Below are 12,539 nucleotides of genomic sequence, written 5' to 3'. Positions count from 1 at the left end.
ATGCCCATATAGACAAACATCGCTCTGCTACATGCCCATGTAGACATACACAGCTCTGCTACATGCCCATGTAGACATACACCGCTCTGCTACATGCCCATATAGACAAACATCGCTCTGCTACATGCCCATATAGACAAACATCGCTCTGCTACATGCCCATATAGACATACTCAGCTCTGCTACATGCCCATATAGACATACACAGCTCTGCTACATGCCCATATAGACATACTCAGCTCTGCTACATGCCCATGTAGACATACACAGCTCTGCTACATGCCCATGTAGACATACACCGCTCTGCTACATGCCCATGTAGACATACACAGCTCTGCTACATGCCCATGTAGACATACACAGCTCTGCTACATGCCCATGTAGACATACACCGCTCTGCTACATGCCCATGTAGACATACACCGCTCTGCTACATGCCCATGTAGACATACACAGCTCTGCTACATGCCCATGTAGACATACACCGCTCTGCTACATGCCCATATAGACAAACATCGCTCTGCTACATGCCCATATAGACAAACATCGCTCTGCTACATGCCCATATAGACATACTCAGCTCTGCTACATGCCCATATAGACATACACAGCTCTGCTACATGCCCATATAGACATACACAGCTCTGCTACATGCCCATATAGACATACTCAGCTCTGCTACATGCCCATGTAGACATACACAGCTCTGCTACATGCCCATATAGACATACACAGCTCTGCTACATGCCCATATAGACATACACAGCTCTGCTACATGCCCATATAGACATACACAGCTCTGCTACATGCCCATATAGACATACACAGCTCTGCTACATGCCCATATAGACATACACAGCTCTGCTACATGCCCATATAGACATACACAGCTCTGCTACATGCCCATGTAGACATACACAGCTCTGCTACATGCCCATGTAGACATGCACAGCTCTGCTACATGCCCATATAGACATGCACAGCTCTGCTACATGCCCATATAGACATACACACACTATACATTACCTCATCCTGCAGTTCCTGATCGGGACCTGTACGGAGGTATTTTCTTATTATTACACATAACTTAATTTATGGACATCTATGATGTGATCTCTTTGCCTGTGTGGATTGGATGGGTTGTTACTAGTGATGAGTGAGTATGTTCTGTTAACCCTTTCGGCGAGCATGCTCGGGTGCTCGCTGAGTATCTTCAGTGTGCTTGGGTGTAATATTTTCGTCACTCCATGCTCATGATTTGCGAGTGTTTGACAGCTTTAATAAATGTGAGGAATGCCTAAGAAACAGGCATTCCTCGCATGTATTAAAGCTGTCAAACAGTCGCAAATCATGCACACAAAGTGACTCAAACATAGCACCCGAGCGTGCTGGAGATGCTCGGAAAACACCTGAGCATGCTCGTAAATCTTGAGTAACGAGCATGCTCGCTCATCACTAGTAGTTACGACACCTGTTGAGAATTTCATGTCAATAGCACTTTTAGAAATATATTTACTTTGAAAATTGGTGACATATTCAATACTTTATTTCACCCGCTGTGTTTATGTGAATATAAAAAAATCTATATACGTGTGTGTGTGTGTGTTATAATTATGCATTTAGTTTTTACCTTTTTTTTTATTAATCCACCTATACGATATATTGCAAAACAGTTGTATGGCAGTGTATTGTCTCCCATTCCTAACCCCTTAAGTGCCATTGTCACTGTGGAAAGGCAGCATCTCGGAGGCTGCACTGTTGCAGCAGTTACTTCCAGGCTGTGGCTATTTATCATACGCTTCACAAAATGATGTTGCGCATTGCCAAGGGGTTAAGGGGGTTTTCCACTTCTATGAAATTGATGCCCGATCATTTAGGATAGGTCATGAATATCAGATCGGTGGTGGTCCAATACTTGGCACCCACGCCGATCAGCTGATATTAGAGCCGGCACGGACCGGACTTAAGCCACGAACAGTACAGCTCTGTACCTCATAGTGGCCGCGGCTGGTACTGCAGGACCTGTAATATGTAATTGTCTCTGGTCTGAGTTGTGTAATTGCAGATTTTTGGTGATTTTAGGTGGATCCGAAGCAGCTTCTGGAAGATGGGATACGGAAAGAGCTGGTGAAGCGCGTGGCGTTAGCATTGCATAAAGGCCTCATCTTCAACCCCAGAGCAAAGGTACCTGTCCATCCGCCATTATTTACCCACACAGCTTCATGGCTTCCATTGTAAACGTAGCCTATTCTTTTTCCGGCTTGGAGGTGGATACAATTGTAACAAACCTTCAGCTGTGAGAAGTATTCAGTTTATCTGCGGCATATAACAAGACGATGATATTTCTCTTTCTCCATTTCTCCAGCCCAGCGAGCTTCTTCCAAAGTTGAAGGAAATGGCGGCCACCATGGATGGTTTCCACCGCTCCTTTGAGTATATTCAGGATTACGTCAGCATTTACGGCCTGAAGATTTGGCAGGAAGAAGTGTCTCGTATCGTGAACTATAACGTGGAGCAAGAGTGTAATAACTTCCTCCGCACCAAGGTTCAGCATTCCCTTTTATACGTGTAATGTCTAATGCAGATTTAAGTGTGTTTCAGATAGGCTGCAATGTAAAGCATGGGGGTTAATCCATCTGAATAGATTTATATGTACTTTAGTTTGTAAATTGCACTCGAAGGTGAGCCTGTGATTTTTAAAGGGATTTTTTCCCATCTTTATAGATGGATATTGTCGGATAGCTCTTGTAAAAACAAGCAATATTACAATTTACTCCTTGTAAAAATTCTCATCCGTTCTTGAGATATTAACATTTTTCTTTTGATTACAGCTCATTACCTTGGAGACCGACCACCGCTGCGAGACAGCAGAACATGCGCAGTGCTTACAAGCTCTTTTCTATTGAGCCTGTAAGCTTTTTTAAAGCTGTATAGGATCACTGGAGTGTGCGGTTGCCTCCTAATCTTGGAAAGCTTCAAAGCAGTACTTAAAAGCTGCACAGCAGTGGTGGTCGGTCTCTTAGGTAACGAACTGTAAACAAAAGGAAAGTGTTAATATCTTAAGAACTGATGACAATTTTAACAGGCAGTAAATTACAAAAGTGCTTGTTTTTTTGTGAGCTCTATCCAAAAATACCCATGTAAAAAGTTGAGAATAACCCTTTAATTGGCATTTTGCCCATTTTGGCACTCTCTGAAACTCCAGGACTTGCTATTTCTTCCAGATTCAAGATTGGCAGAGCATGTACCAGTCCACGCACATCCCGATTCCAAAGTTTCCTCCCGTAGACGAGTCTGTGACGTTCATCGGACGCCTGTGTCGTGAAATCTTAAGAATAACTGATCCCAAGTGAGTTGGAAGTATGGCTTCATTTGTGGGAGCACAGAAAGGATTCTATATAGGATTCCTTATAAACAAATTAATAGGATTCCCCATATGAAGAGGCTCCCACAAGGAATGATGGAGCCTGGACTAAACCTTGTGTCTAGTGCCATCACCCGTGCCTCTTCAGGATCCGTGCCAGTGTAGCAGCCGGCTGATTGTGCCCTTCTCCACCTTGGGCTCATCCCCATAGATGTGTGCGGGGTCACTGTAATGGGCTGCAGTGTTATACATCTCTCCATTGTGTTACATTAGGGGTGATTTTCTTTTCTCCCCTTTTCAGGGTAACTTGTTACATAGATCAGATGAACACTTGGTACGACGTGAGAACTCACCAGGAAGTGACCAACAACCATCTCTTCTCCGAGATCCAGGACTCCCTGGGGACTTTTGGATTAAACGGCCTCGACAGGTTACTGTGCTTCATGATTGTGAAGGAACTACAGGTAAAGACAATTTCTCTGGACACTGTTATTACGTGTTATCAGCTAGCTCACTGTATGGGCAAATGTATTGGTGCAGTCATTGAGCTCAGGTTTCTCATTCAACCCCATTTCCCCGGGTGCTTAACATCCAGGTTCTCGCCCCTGCTGTATAACGTCTGGCCCCATTACCCCCAGTGTATAACCTCCGGCTACTCGCCCTCGGTATATTACATCCGGCCCCTCGCCCGGGTGTATAACATCCAGCCATGACGTGGAGACATCGTAACTTCACAGAGTAGGTGGCCGGGTGCTGAGGAGCAGAGGGCAGAAAAGTCGCCAACACTCTGCTGACCCCATAACTGCAGAGTCCAGACCTCCTCTGGTATAACATCAGCACAAATACTGCTCTCCCGCCGGGAGCTTCATGGCTGAGCAGCTGCATGCAGCCGTACATCACCAAGCACAATGCCAAGCGTCAGATGGAGTGGTGTAAAGCCGCCACCACTGGACTCTGGAGGAGACGTGTTCTGTGCAGTGATGGATCACACTTCTCTATCTGCGTCTGATGGAGGAGTCTGGGTTTAGTGAATGTCAGGAGGATGTTACCCCCTGACTGCATTGTTTCCGCTGTACAGATGGTGGAGGATAATGCTGTGGGCTGTGATCAGGGGGCGGCCTCAGCCCCTTAGTTCTAGAGAAGGGAAATCTTAATGCTTAAGCACAAGACATTGTGGACGATTGTAGCTTCCAGCTTTGTAGGAACAGTTTGGGGAAGATCCTTATCTGTTCCCCATGACTGTGCCCAGTGCACAAGCTCCATACAGACATGGAGGGGGATGTTTGGTGGGAAGAACATGAGCGACCGCACGAGCCCCGACCTCAACTCCTTCCAACTAGACCTGAGATTGTGAACCCGGCCTCCCCCCAACAAGGGGCAAAAAGTCTCACAGACACCTCCAAAATCTTGTAGAAAGCCCTCACAGAAGAGCGGAAGCCGTTCTATCTGCAGAGGAGCCGACTCCATATTAATGTCTATTGATGTAGAATGGGAGGTCAGAGAAGCTCCTGTAGGTGGGATGTGGAGCGGGCACAAGACTTTGTTAGTGTATGTGTGTATATTTATATATATTTAGATAGAGATGACTGATCTCCTCATCCATGGACCTTTCTGGCTGCCCCATATAACCCAGACTCAGCCTCACTCCTTTCTTTCTCCAGAGCTTCCTCCGCTTATATCAGAGGGTTATTCTGAAGGACAAAACTGCACAAGAAACACTTCGAGCTCTGCAGAAAATCGTCAGCCCGATAAAGGGGATTGTCGGTGAGTGCTGAGACCTTACTGTGATCTGTCATGATGGCGTGTAATGATGAAGAGTCCCATGTTGGCGGCCACCAGGGATTGTTTGCCGAGGCTTAGAGAGTGCAGAGCTCCCGTCACACCAAGGCTCCGGTCTTGTGGGGGGCAAAACGCCCCCAGTTTTATAAATGGACACCAATATTAAAAATCCCACATCAAAGGTGGTGTCCGTAGTCAATCAGTGGGCATTGTGTACAGTGAATGTTATAAAGTGCGGGGTGTTGGGCACAGAATTTGGGGCAGCTCTCATGATCATGTCTTCTGTTTCTCTGCAGCCAATTCTGCCAAAATCTATTCTTCTGCCATAACCAAAACTCAGAAGATCTGGGCGCCTTACCTGGATGCTATAATGAAGGTGAGTGAGCATATCCGCTTGGCCGACATGTGCAATCTGTGGGCCTTTATGGAGTTGTCTAGGATTAGAACAAGGAATTTTTTCCTAGCAATAGGGCCACTTTCTTCAACGGGCTTTGTCTGGTATTGCAGGTTTTCACTATGCTAGTGAATGTAGCGTGATACCACGTCACATGTTGGGTACTGGAAAGAGCTCAGGAGCTGAACTCGCACCATACCTGGAAGATACTGGCTGTGATCACCGGCTCAAGTTCCCTATAGGGACTAAAAAATAAAGTAAAAAAAGAAATTTTAAAGTTTAAAAATTTTAATCAATCATTATAGTCCCTATTAATAATAAAGAAATAAATCAGGATATTTGGTTTCGCCATGTCCTCAACATTCCAATCTATATAATTAATTAACCCGATTGGTAAACACTGTATTGAGGAAAGAATAAAAATTGAGATGCGACAATTGCTGTTCTTCGGTCCTTGCAGGTTGGACAGATGCAGATTCTACGACAGCAAATTGCAAATGAATTAAATTACTCCTGTAAATTCGATTCCAAACATCTGGCGGCCGCCCTGGACAACGTCAACGAGTAAGAGAGGAAAGTGTGATCTCCTGATCCCAGAGATCAGTCACTCACAGTTATACAGCCGGGGGTCACAACAACGTATAGACTGGAACGACCCGCTATGAGTGGCACAGTAAACGGCGCATCTGCCGAGATAGGCGATGGATATTGGGCAGAGGAAGCCGGACTCGCAGGCTTTCTCTATAAGTGGAGGGGTGAAGCAGAACTCACAGGATTTCTGTATAAGTGGGTGAGGAAGCAGGACTCACAGGCTTTCTTTATGAGTGGATGAGGGAAGCAGGACTCGCAGGCTTTCCCTATAAGTGGACTGGGGAAGTGGGACTCACAGGCTTTCTCTAGAAGTGGACGGGGGAAGCAGGACTCACAGGCTTTCTCTATAAGTGGAGGAGGGAAGCAGGACTTGCAGGCTTTCTCTGTAAGTGGGTAAGGAAGCAGGACTCACAGGCTTTCTCTAAGTGGATGGGTGAAGCAGGACTTGCAGGCTTTCTCTGTAAGCGGGTAAGGAAGCAGGACTCGCAGGCTTTCTCTAAGTGGATGAGGGAAGCAGGACTCGCAGGCTTTCTCTAAGTGGATGAGGGAAGCAGGACTCGCAGGCTTTCTCTAAGTGGATGAGGGAAGCAGGACTCGCAGGCTTTCTCTAAGTGGATGAGGGAAGCAGGACTCGCAGGCTTTCTCTAAGTGGATGAGGGAAGCAGGACTCGCAGGCTTTCTCTAAGTGGATGAGGGAAGCAGGACTCACAGGCTTTCTTTATAAGTGGATGAGGGAAGCAGGACTCACAGGCTTTCTTTATAAGTGGATGAGGGAAGCAGGACTCACAGGCTTTCTTTATAAGTGGATGAGGGAAGCAGGACTCACAGGCTTTATTTATAAGTGGATGAGGGAAGCAGGACTCACAGGCTTTCTTTATAAGTGGATGAGGGAAGCAGGACTCTCAGGCTTTCTCTAAGTGGATGAGGGAAGCAGGACTCGCAGGCTTTCTCTAAGTGAATGGGTGAAGCAAGACTTGCAGGCTTTCTCTGTAAGCGGGTAAGGAAGCAAGACTCTCAGGCTTTCTCTAAGTGGATGAGGGAAGCAGGACTCGCAGGCTTTCTCTAAGTGGATGGGTGAAGCAGGACTTGCAGGCTTTCTCTGTAAGCGGGTAAGGAAACAGGACTCTCAGGCTTTCTGTAAGTGAGGGAAGCAGGACTCACAGGCTTTCTTTATAAGTGGATGAGGGAAGCAGGACTCACAGGCTTTCTTTATAAGTGGATGAGGGAAGCAGGACTCGCAGGCTTTCTCTAAGTGGATGAGGGAAGCAGGACTCTCAGGCTTTCTCTAAGTGGATGAGGGAAGCAGGACTCGCAGGCTTTCTCTATAAGTGGAGGGGTGAAGCAGAACTCACAGGATTTCTGTATAAGTGGGTGAGGAAGCAGGACTCACAGGCTTTCTTTATGAGTGGATGAGGGAAGCAGGACTCGCAGGCTTTCCCTATAAGTGGACTGGGGAAGTGGGACTCACAGGCTTTCTCTAGAAGTGGACGGGGGAAGCAGGACTCACAGGCTTTCTCTATAAGTGGAGGAGGGAAGCAGGACTTGCAGGCTTTCTCTGTAAGTGGGTAAGGAAGCAGGACTCACAGGCTTTCTCTAAGTGGATGAGGGAAGCAGGACTCGCAGGCTTTCTCTAAGTGGATGAGGGAAGCAGGACTCTCAGGCTTTCTCTAAATGGATGGGTGAATAAGGACTTGCAGGCTTTCTCTAAGTGAGGGAAGCAGGACTCTCAGGCTTTCTCTAAGTGGATGAGGGAAGCAGGACTCTCAGGCTTTCTCTAAGTGGATGAGGGAAGCAGGACTCAGACTTTCTCTATAAGTGGACAGAGGAAGCGAGACTCACACGCTTTCTGTTTAAGTGGGTGGGTGAAGCAGAACTCACAGGCTTTCTGTATAAGTGGGTGAGGAAGCAGGACTCGCAGGCTTTTTCTATAAGTGGACGGGGAAGCAGGACTCATAGGCTTTCTGTATAAGTGGGTGAGGAAGCAGGACTCGCAGGCTTTCTCTATAAGTCTTGGCAGCATTTAAACATTAAATCAGATTATAGGCATGTGTATATTTCCCAGCTTAGCTCATTCCCTTCAATCTTATGCAGACCTCAGGTCAGAGATATGACATTGCTTCCCACCAGTGTATATATGGGGGTCTGTATCACCCCTTATATGATTGAAGCTGGTGCACAATGGTCAGCATGGGTCTATGGTATCTTATCGATGTTCTTACCCAGCGCTGTTTCTTCTGTTGTCCAGAGCGATTCTCTCCGACATCCAGGCACATTACAAGGACCCGTCCCTGCCGTGTCCCAAGGAGGACAACACCCTCCTGTACGAGATCACTGCCTACCTAGAAGCCGCCGGGACGCACAACCCCCTGAACAAGGTGACGGCTCCTCACCCTGATTATTTCTTGTGTTCTCTCATGTCCGATCTGTAGATTGTGGACTGATTCTGCCACCGGTCGCTGACCTCAGGATGTCTCTCTTCTTCTAGATTTACATCACCACTAAGCAGTTGTCCTTCTTTCCCATCGTCAACTTCCTTTTCCTGATCACTCAGATACCCAAGTTGCAGTACAACAAAAATCTGGGTAATGTACGGTCTTCTGTAATTATTCTGACCACCAGTGTATTGCAACGTGTGAGATTGATGTGGAACTATAAGTCTCAGCATACCATGAAAGGCACCAGTGTCGGACTGGGCTGGTAAGGGCCCACCAGTAACATAGAATCTAAGGGCCCACTGTTGATGATTGGATGATTCGTTTTTCTGTAAATATTAAATCTAGTGTATTAGCATTCCTTTACCGGGGCCCACCTGGAAATTCTCCGCTCTCCCAACGGGCTAGTCCGAGCCTGAAAGGCTCACGTTATTTTAGCGTGCTGGGACTTGTAGTTTCACAGTCACTTGTAAGCCAATGGTTTTAGACCACAGATGAGCATATATTGTCTGACCACACCCATGAGTTACTGACCACTCCTCCATGGGCTGTTAACCCCACCCCCGCTTATAAAAGTATAAACCAAGAGGGAAAGCATGAGCATTTGCAAAGTGAATTTAAAGGCATAGATGCTTGAACAGCGCCACATCAGTCATCTGGTTGTTTGTGGTTTTGCAACGGAACTCTTTTTACCTTAAAGTGTACACACGCCAGGTTTATGGAGCGGGCTCAGGACATGAGCCTGCAACATACTTCGTATTACACAGCCGGCATCTGTGTGTAACAGCAGCGATCTGAGCTAAGCTCCCATCGCTGCAGTCAATCTTGGACAGCAGTTTATATAGAGCAAAAGTCGCGCCCATCAGCCTTCCTTCAACACAATTATGAGCTGCCGATGGGCTGCCATGTTGTCACTTTTATATGTTTGACAGCCACAGTGCTGCTTCATTGATTTCTCGCCATGACATCACTACGGATGCGATCTTATCATGTTGAACTACTTTTACTTAAAGGGGAACTCCGGTAATTAAATAACAAATAAATATCCGCCATGATGTATGTGACAAAGTGCCATTTGTGAAGTCAAAAGAAAAGTTTCTATAGAGAGAGGAAAACCCCTTTGGCACTGCTCAGAGACTTCTGTCACAGGAGATCTGGCACAGCATTGTAAGCATACTTGACTATAAAGAGAGAAATGGCTCCCAAAGTCTCCTCACGTGTGTCCACGTTATGCAAGCCAGAGAGGATTGTCAGATTTTCAGTAGTAGAGATCTCTGAGCCGTGCCAAAGGGGCTCGATCTTTCTATTTGCCTTTTTTTTTCTGGAAAGATCAGATTTCACCAATATGATCTTCGGTCAAGTATCTGACAAATCAGAAGGTTCCTAATATAAGAGCGGCTCACAATATTGACGTGACTGTACCTCATTGCCAGGTATGACTTGCAAGAAGCCGGCCGACGCCATCGACTGGCCGCCATTAGTACTCGGCCTTCTGACGCTGCTAAAGCAGTTCCATTCCCGATACACCGAGCAGTTCCTGGCACTTATCGGCCAGTTCATTCGCTCATCAATGGAGCAAAGCACAAGGTGAGATGACCACAGTGAAAAGCCCATCTATAGGGTCCATAGGGACAACCTCATTGTTATGTTTTGTTGGTTACAGCCAGAAGATTCCTGAGATGCCGGCGGATGTGGTCGGCGCACTCATGTTCCTTGAAGACTATGTTCACTTCACCAAGCTGCCAAGGAAGGCAAGTATCTATGGACAGTGTGGCTGTGGTACTTTCCCAGAGCAAAAACTTCACTATTTTCAGCTTTTGGGGACATTTTTGTTCTTTTATGAATGTATTTATGGCCAATAATAATTTTTGTAATTGGGTTTCATTAAAAATTTTGCACCGTTTGCCTTCTATAACCTCTTGTGTCTCACTGCCTATTGTTAGCTGCAGAATGAGTTAACTGAGAATCCGTCAGTGAGTTCATCCTGACGATCCAATGTGGGAGTTTCTAACTCTTTGCCCAAATACATCCATTTAAGTTAAAAAAATAAATAAATAAATTTGCCCCCAGATATGGACAGCTCCTTGTGTAAACACATAACGGGTGGCGAATCCAGTCACAACATCTTGAAGGGGACATTGTCTGAATGAAAGTTTCTTTTGGGCCCAATTTATTATTTGCATTTTTTTTTTTTAAAGTAATTTTTTTTGTTTTGTTTTTTTTGCCACATTCTATATAATAGCGCATGTGATTAATGAATTTTGCAAAAAAAAAAATCTAAAAAAGAGTTTTATTGCTTTTCAATCAAATCATTAATTTTTGTCTTTTACTTTTTGTTTTGCATACTGTGGCCCCGATTCATCATTTCTTTTTCTTTTTTTTTTTCTGGAGTAATTTGCTCCTTTTTTATTGAATTTTTAAGTTATATGTATTTTTTTTATAGTTTTTATTTTATTTTCCATCAACAATTTTGCTTCTGTAGAAGTTTTATAAAGATTCATGAATAGTGACTTTTGCCAAATGTCACTTTTTTTTTTTTTTGCCGCATCTCATTCCAGTCCTTGCCTGGAGTAAGTTTTCCGGAGCAGTTTTTCAATTTGACACGTTTTTAGACAAAACGTGCGGCTTTTTAAAGGCTTTGCGACTTTTGGTGCTGAAAAATCGTAAAGAACGGTTATAGACAAAATGAAAAAATCAAGAAATTGAAAATGATGGGGAGGGAGGGGGAGGTTGGATCATAGATGACTAGTCTGAGGTCGGACCCTGGTGGCTTCTCTCCGCCTCGCTCCCGTAGATTGACAGGTCTGTGCTTATATGGACACATTAAGAGAGACTTGTCCGTCATGGGGATCACGGCCAGGAGAAGATGTCGGGGACCTGCCTCTGACTAGTGATCGCCATATCTTTGCTCTTCTCGCAGGTGGTGGACGCTCATGTGCCTAACTTCATCTTTGATGAGTTCAGAACAATCCTCTGAAGATGAGATGACCGTGAAGCTCACCATACAGCGCCATACCGCCGACCGGGCCTGCGACCAGCTTGGATAACCTTACTGGTCATAATGACTAGTCTCCCAGTTGGTCTCCTGAATACCCCTCGTTGACCCATCATCCCCTCCGCAGAGGAACATTTCCAATTTCAATAGCACTTATGCACATGGATAGTCTTCTCTAAATGACTTTTAGGCAATAAACAGATTTCATAATGAAATGAGTCTTGATTGTTTCCAAGTATTTCTGTCAACGCAGGTGAAAGCCAGAAGGGTTTAATAAGGGCAGAACTTCTAACAGTTGAACCTTTTTAAAGTTTTTTCTGAAACAGAGCTCCAATTTCCCTGCAAAGGGACAGCTGGCAGGTTATGGTTCACAGCTGCCGGCAGCCGCCACTAGAGGGAGATGAGTGCAGACAGTGTTATCATTGAGGCCGATGTACACACAGTATGCAGTAGGCTCTTTGTCTCTTTGCAGTGGATTTGTAGCCATGCATTAGAACAGATCAGGGGGTTAAGACCATTTTAAAAAATACTTGAACCCCTTGTTTTTGCTTTTGCACTTTCTTTTTTACTCCCTTTTCTTCGAACCCCTTTTCTTTTACAATCCCAATTCCAAAAAAAAGTTGGGCTGCTGTGTAAAATGTTGGGAAAACTAGAATGCAATGATTTGCAAATCTATAACCATGTTTTATTCATAACTGAACAGATGAGAAGTTGAACGTCGGACATTTTTCCATTTCAATTGAATTAACTCGTTTAGCAATTGATGGCAGCAGCACATGCCTGGGCCGTGTCCACCATTGTGCCCGGGCCGTGTCCACTATTGTGCCCGGGCCGTGTCCACCATTGTGTAGCCTCCCTTCTTCTTTCCACAACAGTCTGTAAACGTCGAGGAAGTGAGGAGACGATTGTTGGAGTTTTGGTAGAGGAACGTGTCCCATTTTTGTCTGCTTCTCGCTGCTCCACAGTTCAGGGTCTTTTCCAGAT

At 45.4% G+C, this 12,539-nt stretch overlaps 1 protein-coding gene across 1 annotated transcript in view; it reads left to right on the top strand.

Moving 5' to 3' along the window:
• Window positions 1-11,770, top strand: part of WASHC5 (WASH complex subunit 5) — a 52,259-nt gene extending 40,489 nt beyond the window's left edge. The window contains exons 18-29 of the mRNA XM_073679875.1: window positions 2,083-2,184; window positions 2,366-2,545; window positions 3,225-3,349; window positions 3,666-3,828; window positions 5,026-5,128; window positions 5,440-5,519; window positions 5,998-6,101; window positions 8,374-8,503; window positions 8,614-8,710; window positions 9,994-10,147; window positions 10,224-10,311; window positions 11,481-11,770. Coding sequence (XP_073535976.1) covers window positions 2,083-2,184; window positions 2,366-2,545; window positions 3,225-3,349; window positions 3,666-3,828; window positions 5,026-5,128; window positions 5,440-5,519; window positions 5,998-6,101; window positions 8,374-8,503; window positions 8,614-8,710; window positions 9,994-10,147; window positions 10,224-10,311; window positions 11,481-11,537 — 1,383 coding nt within the window. The 3' untranslated portion in view covers window positions 11,538-11,770. The remainder of the gene's footprint in view (window positions 1-2,082; window positions 2,185-2,365; window positions 2,546-3,224; window positions 3,350-3,665; window positions 3,829-5,025; window positions 5,129-5,439; window positions 5,520-5,997; window positions 6,102-8,373; window positions 8,504-8,613; window positions 8,711-9,993; window positions 10,148-10,223; window positions 10,312-11,480) is intronic.
• Window positions 11,771-12,539: the final 769 nt, after the last annotated feature.

This window comes from Phyllobates terribilis, unplaced genomic scaffold (genome assembly GCF_046119375.1).
Source record: "Phyllobates terribilis strain yellow unplaced genomic scaffold, ASM4611937v1 Scaffold_4__5_contigs__length_816908805, whole genome shotgun sequence".
Lineage (NCBI taxonomy): Eukaryota > Metazoa > Chordata > Amphibia > Anura > Dendrobatidae > Phyllobates > Phyllobates terribilis.
The sequence above is the reverse complement of the archived record's forward strand: the minus strand, read 5'-3'. Positions and strand labels throughout refer to the sequence as shown.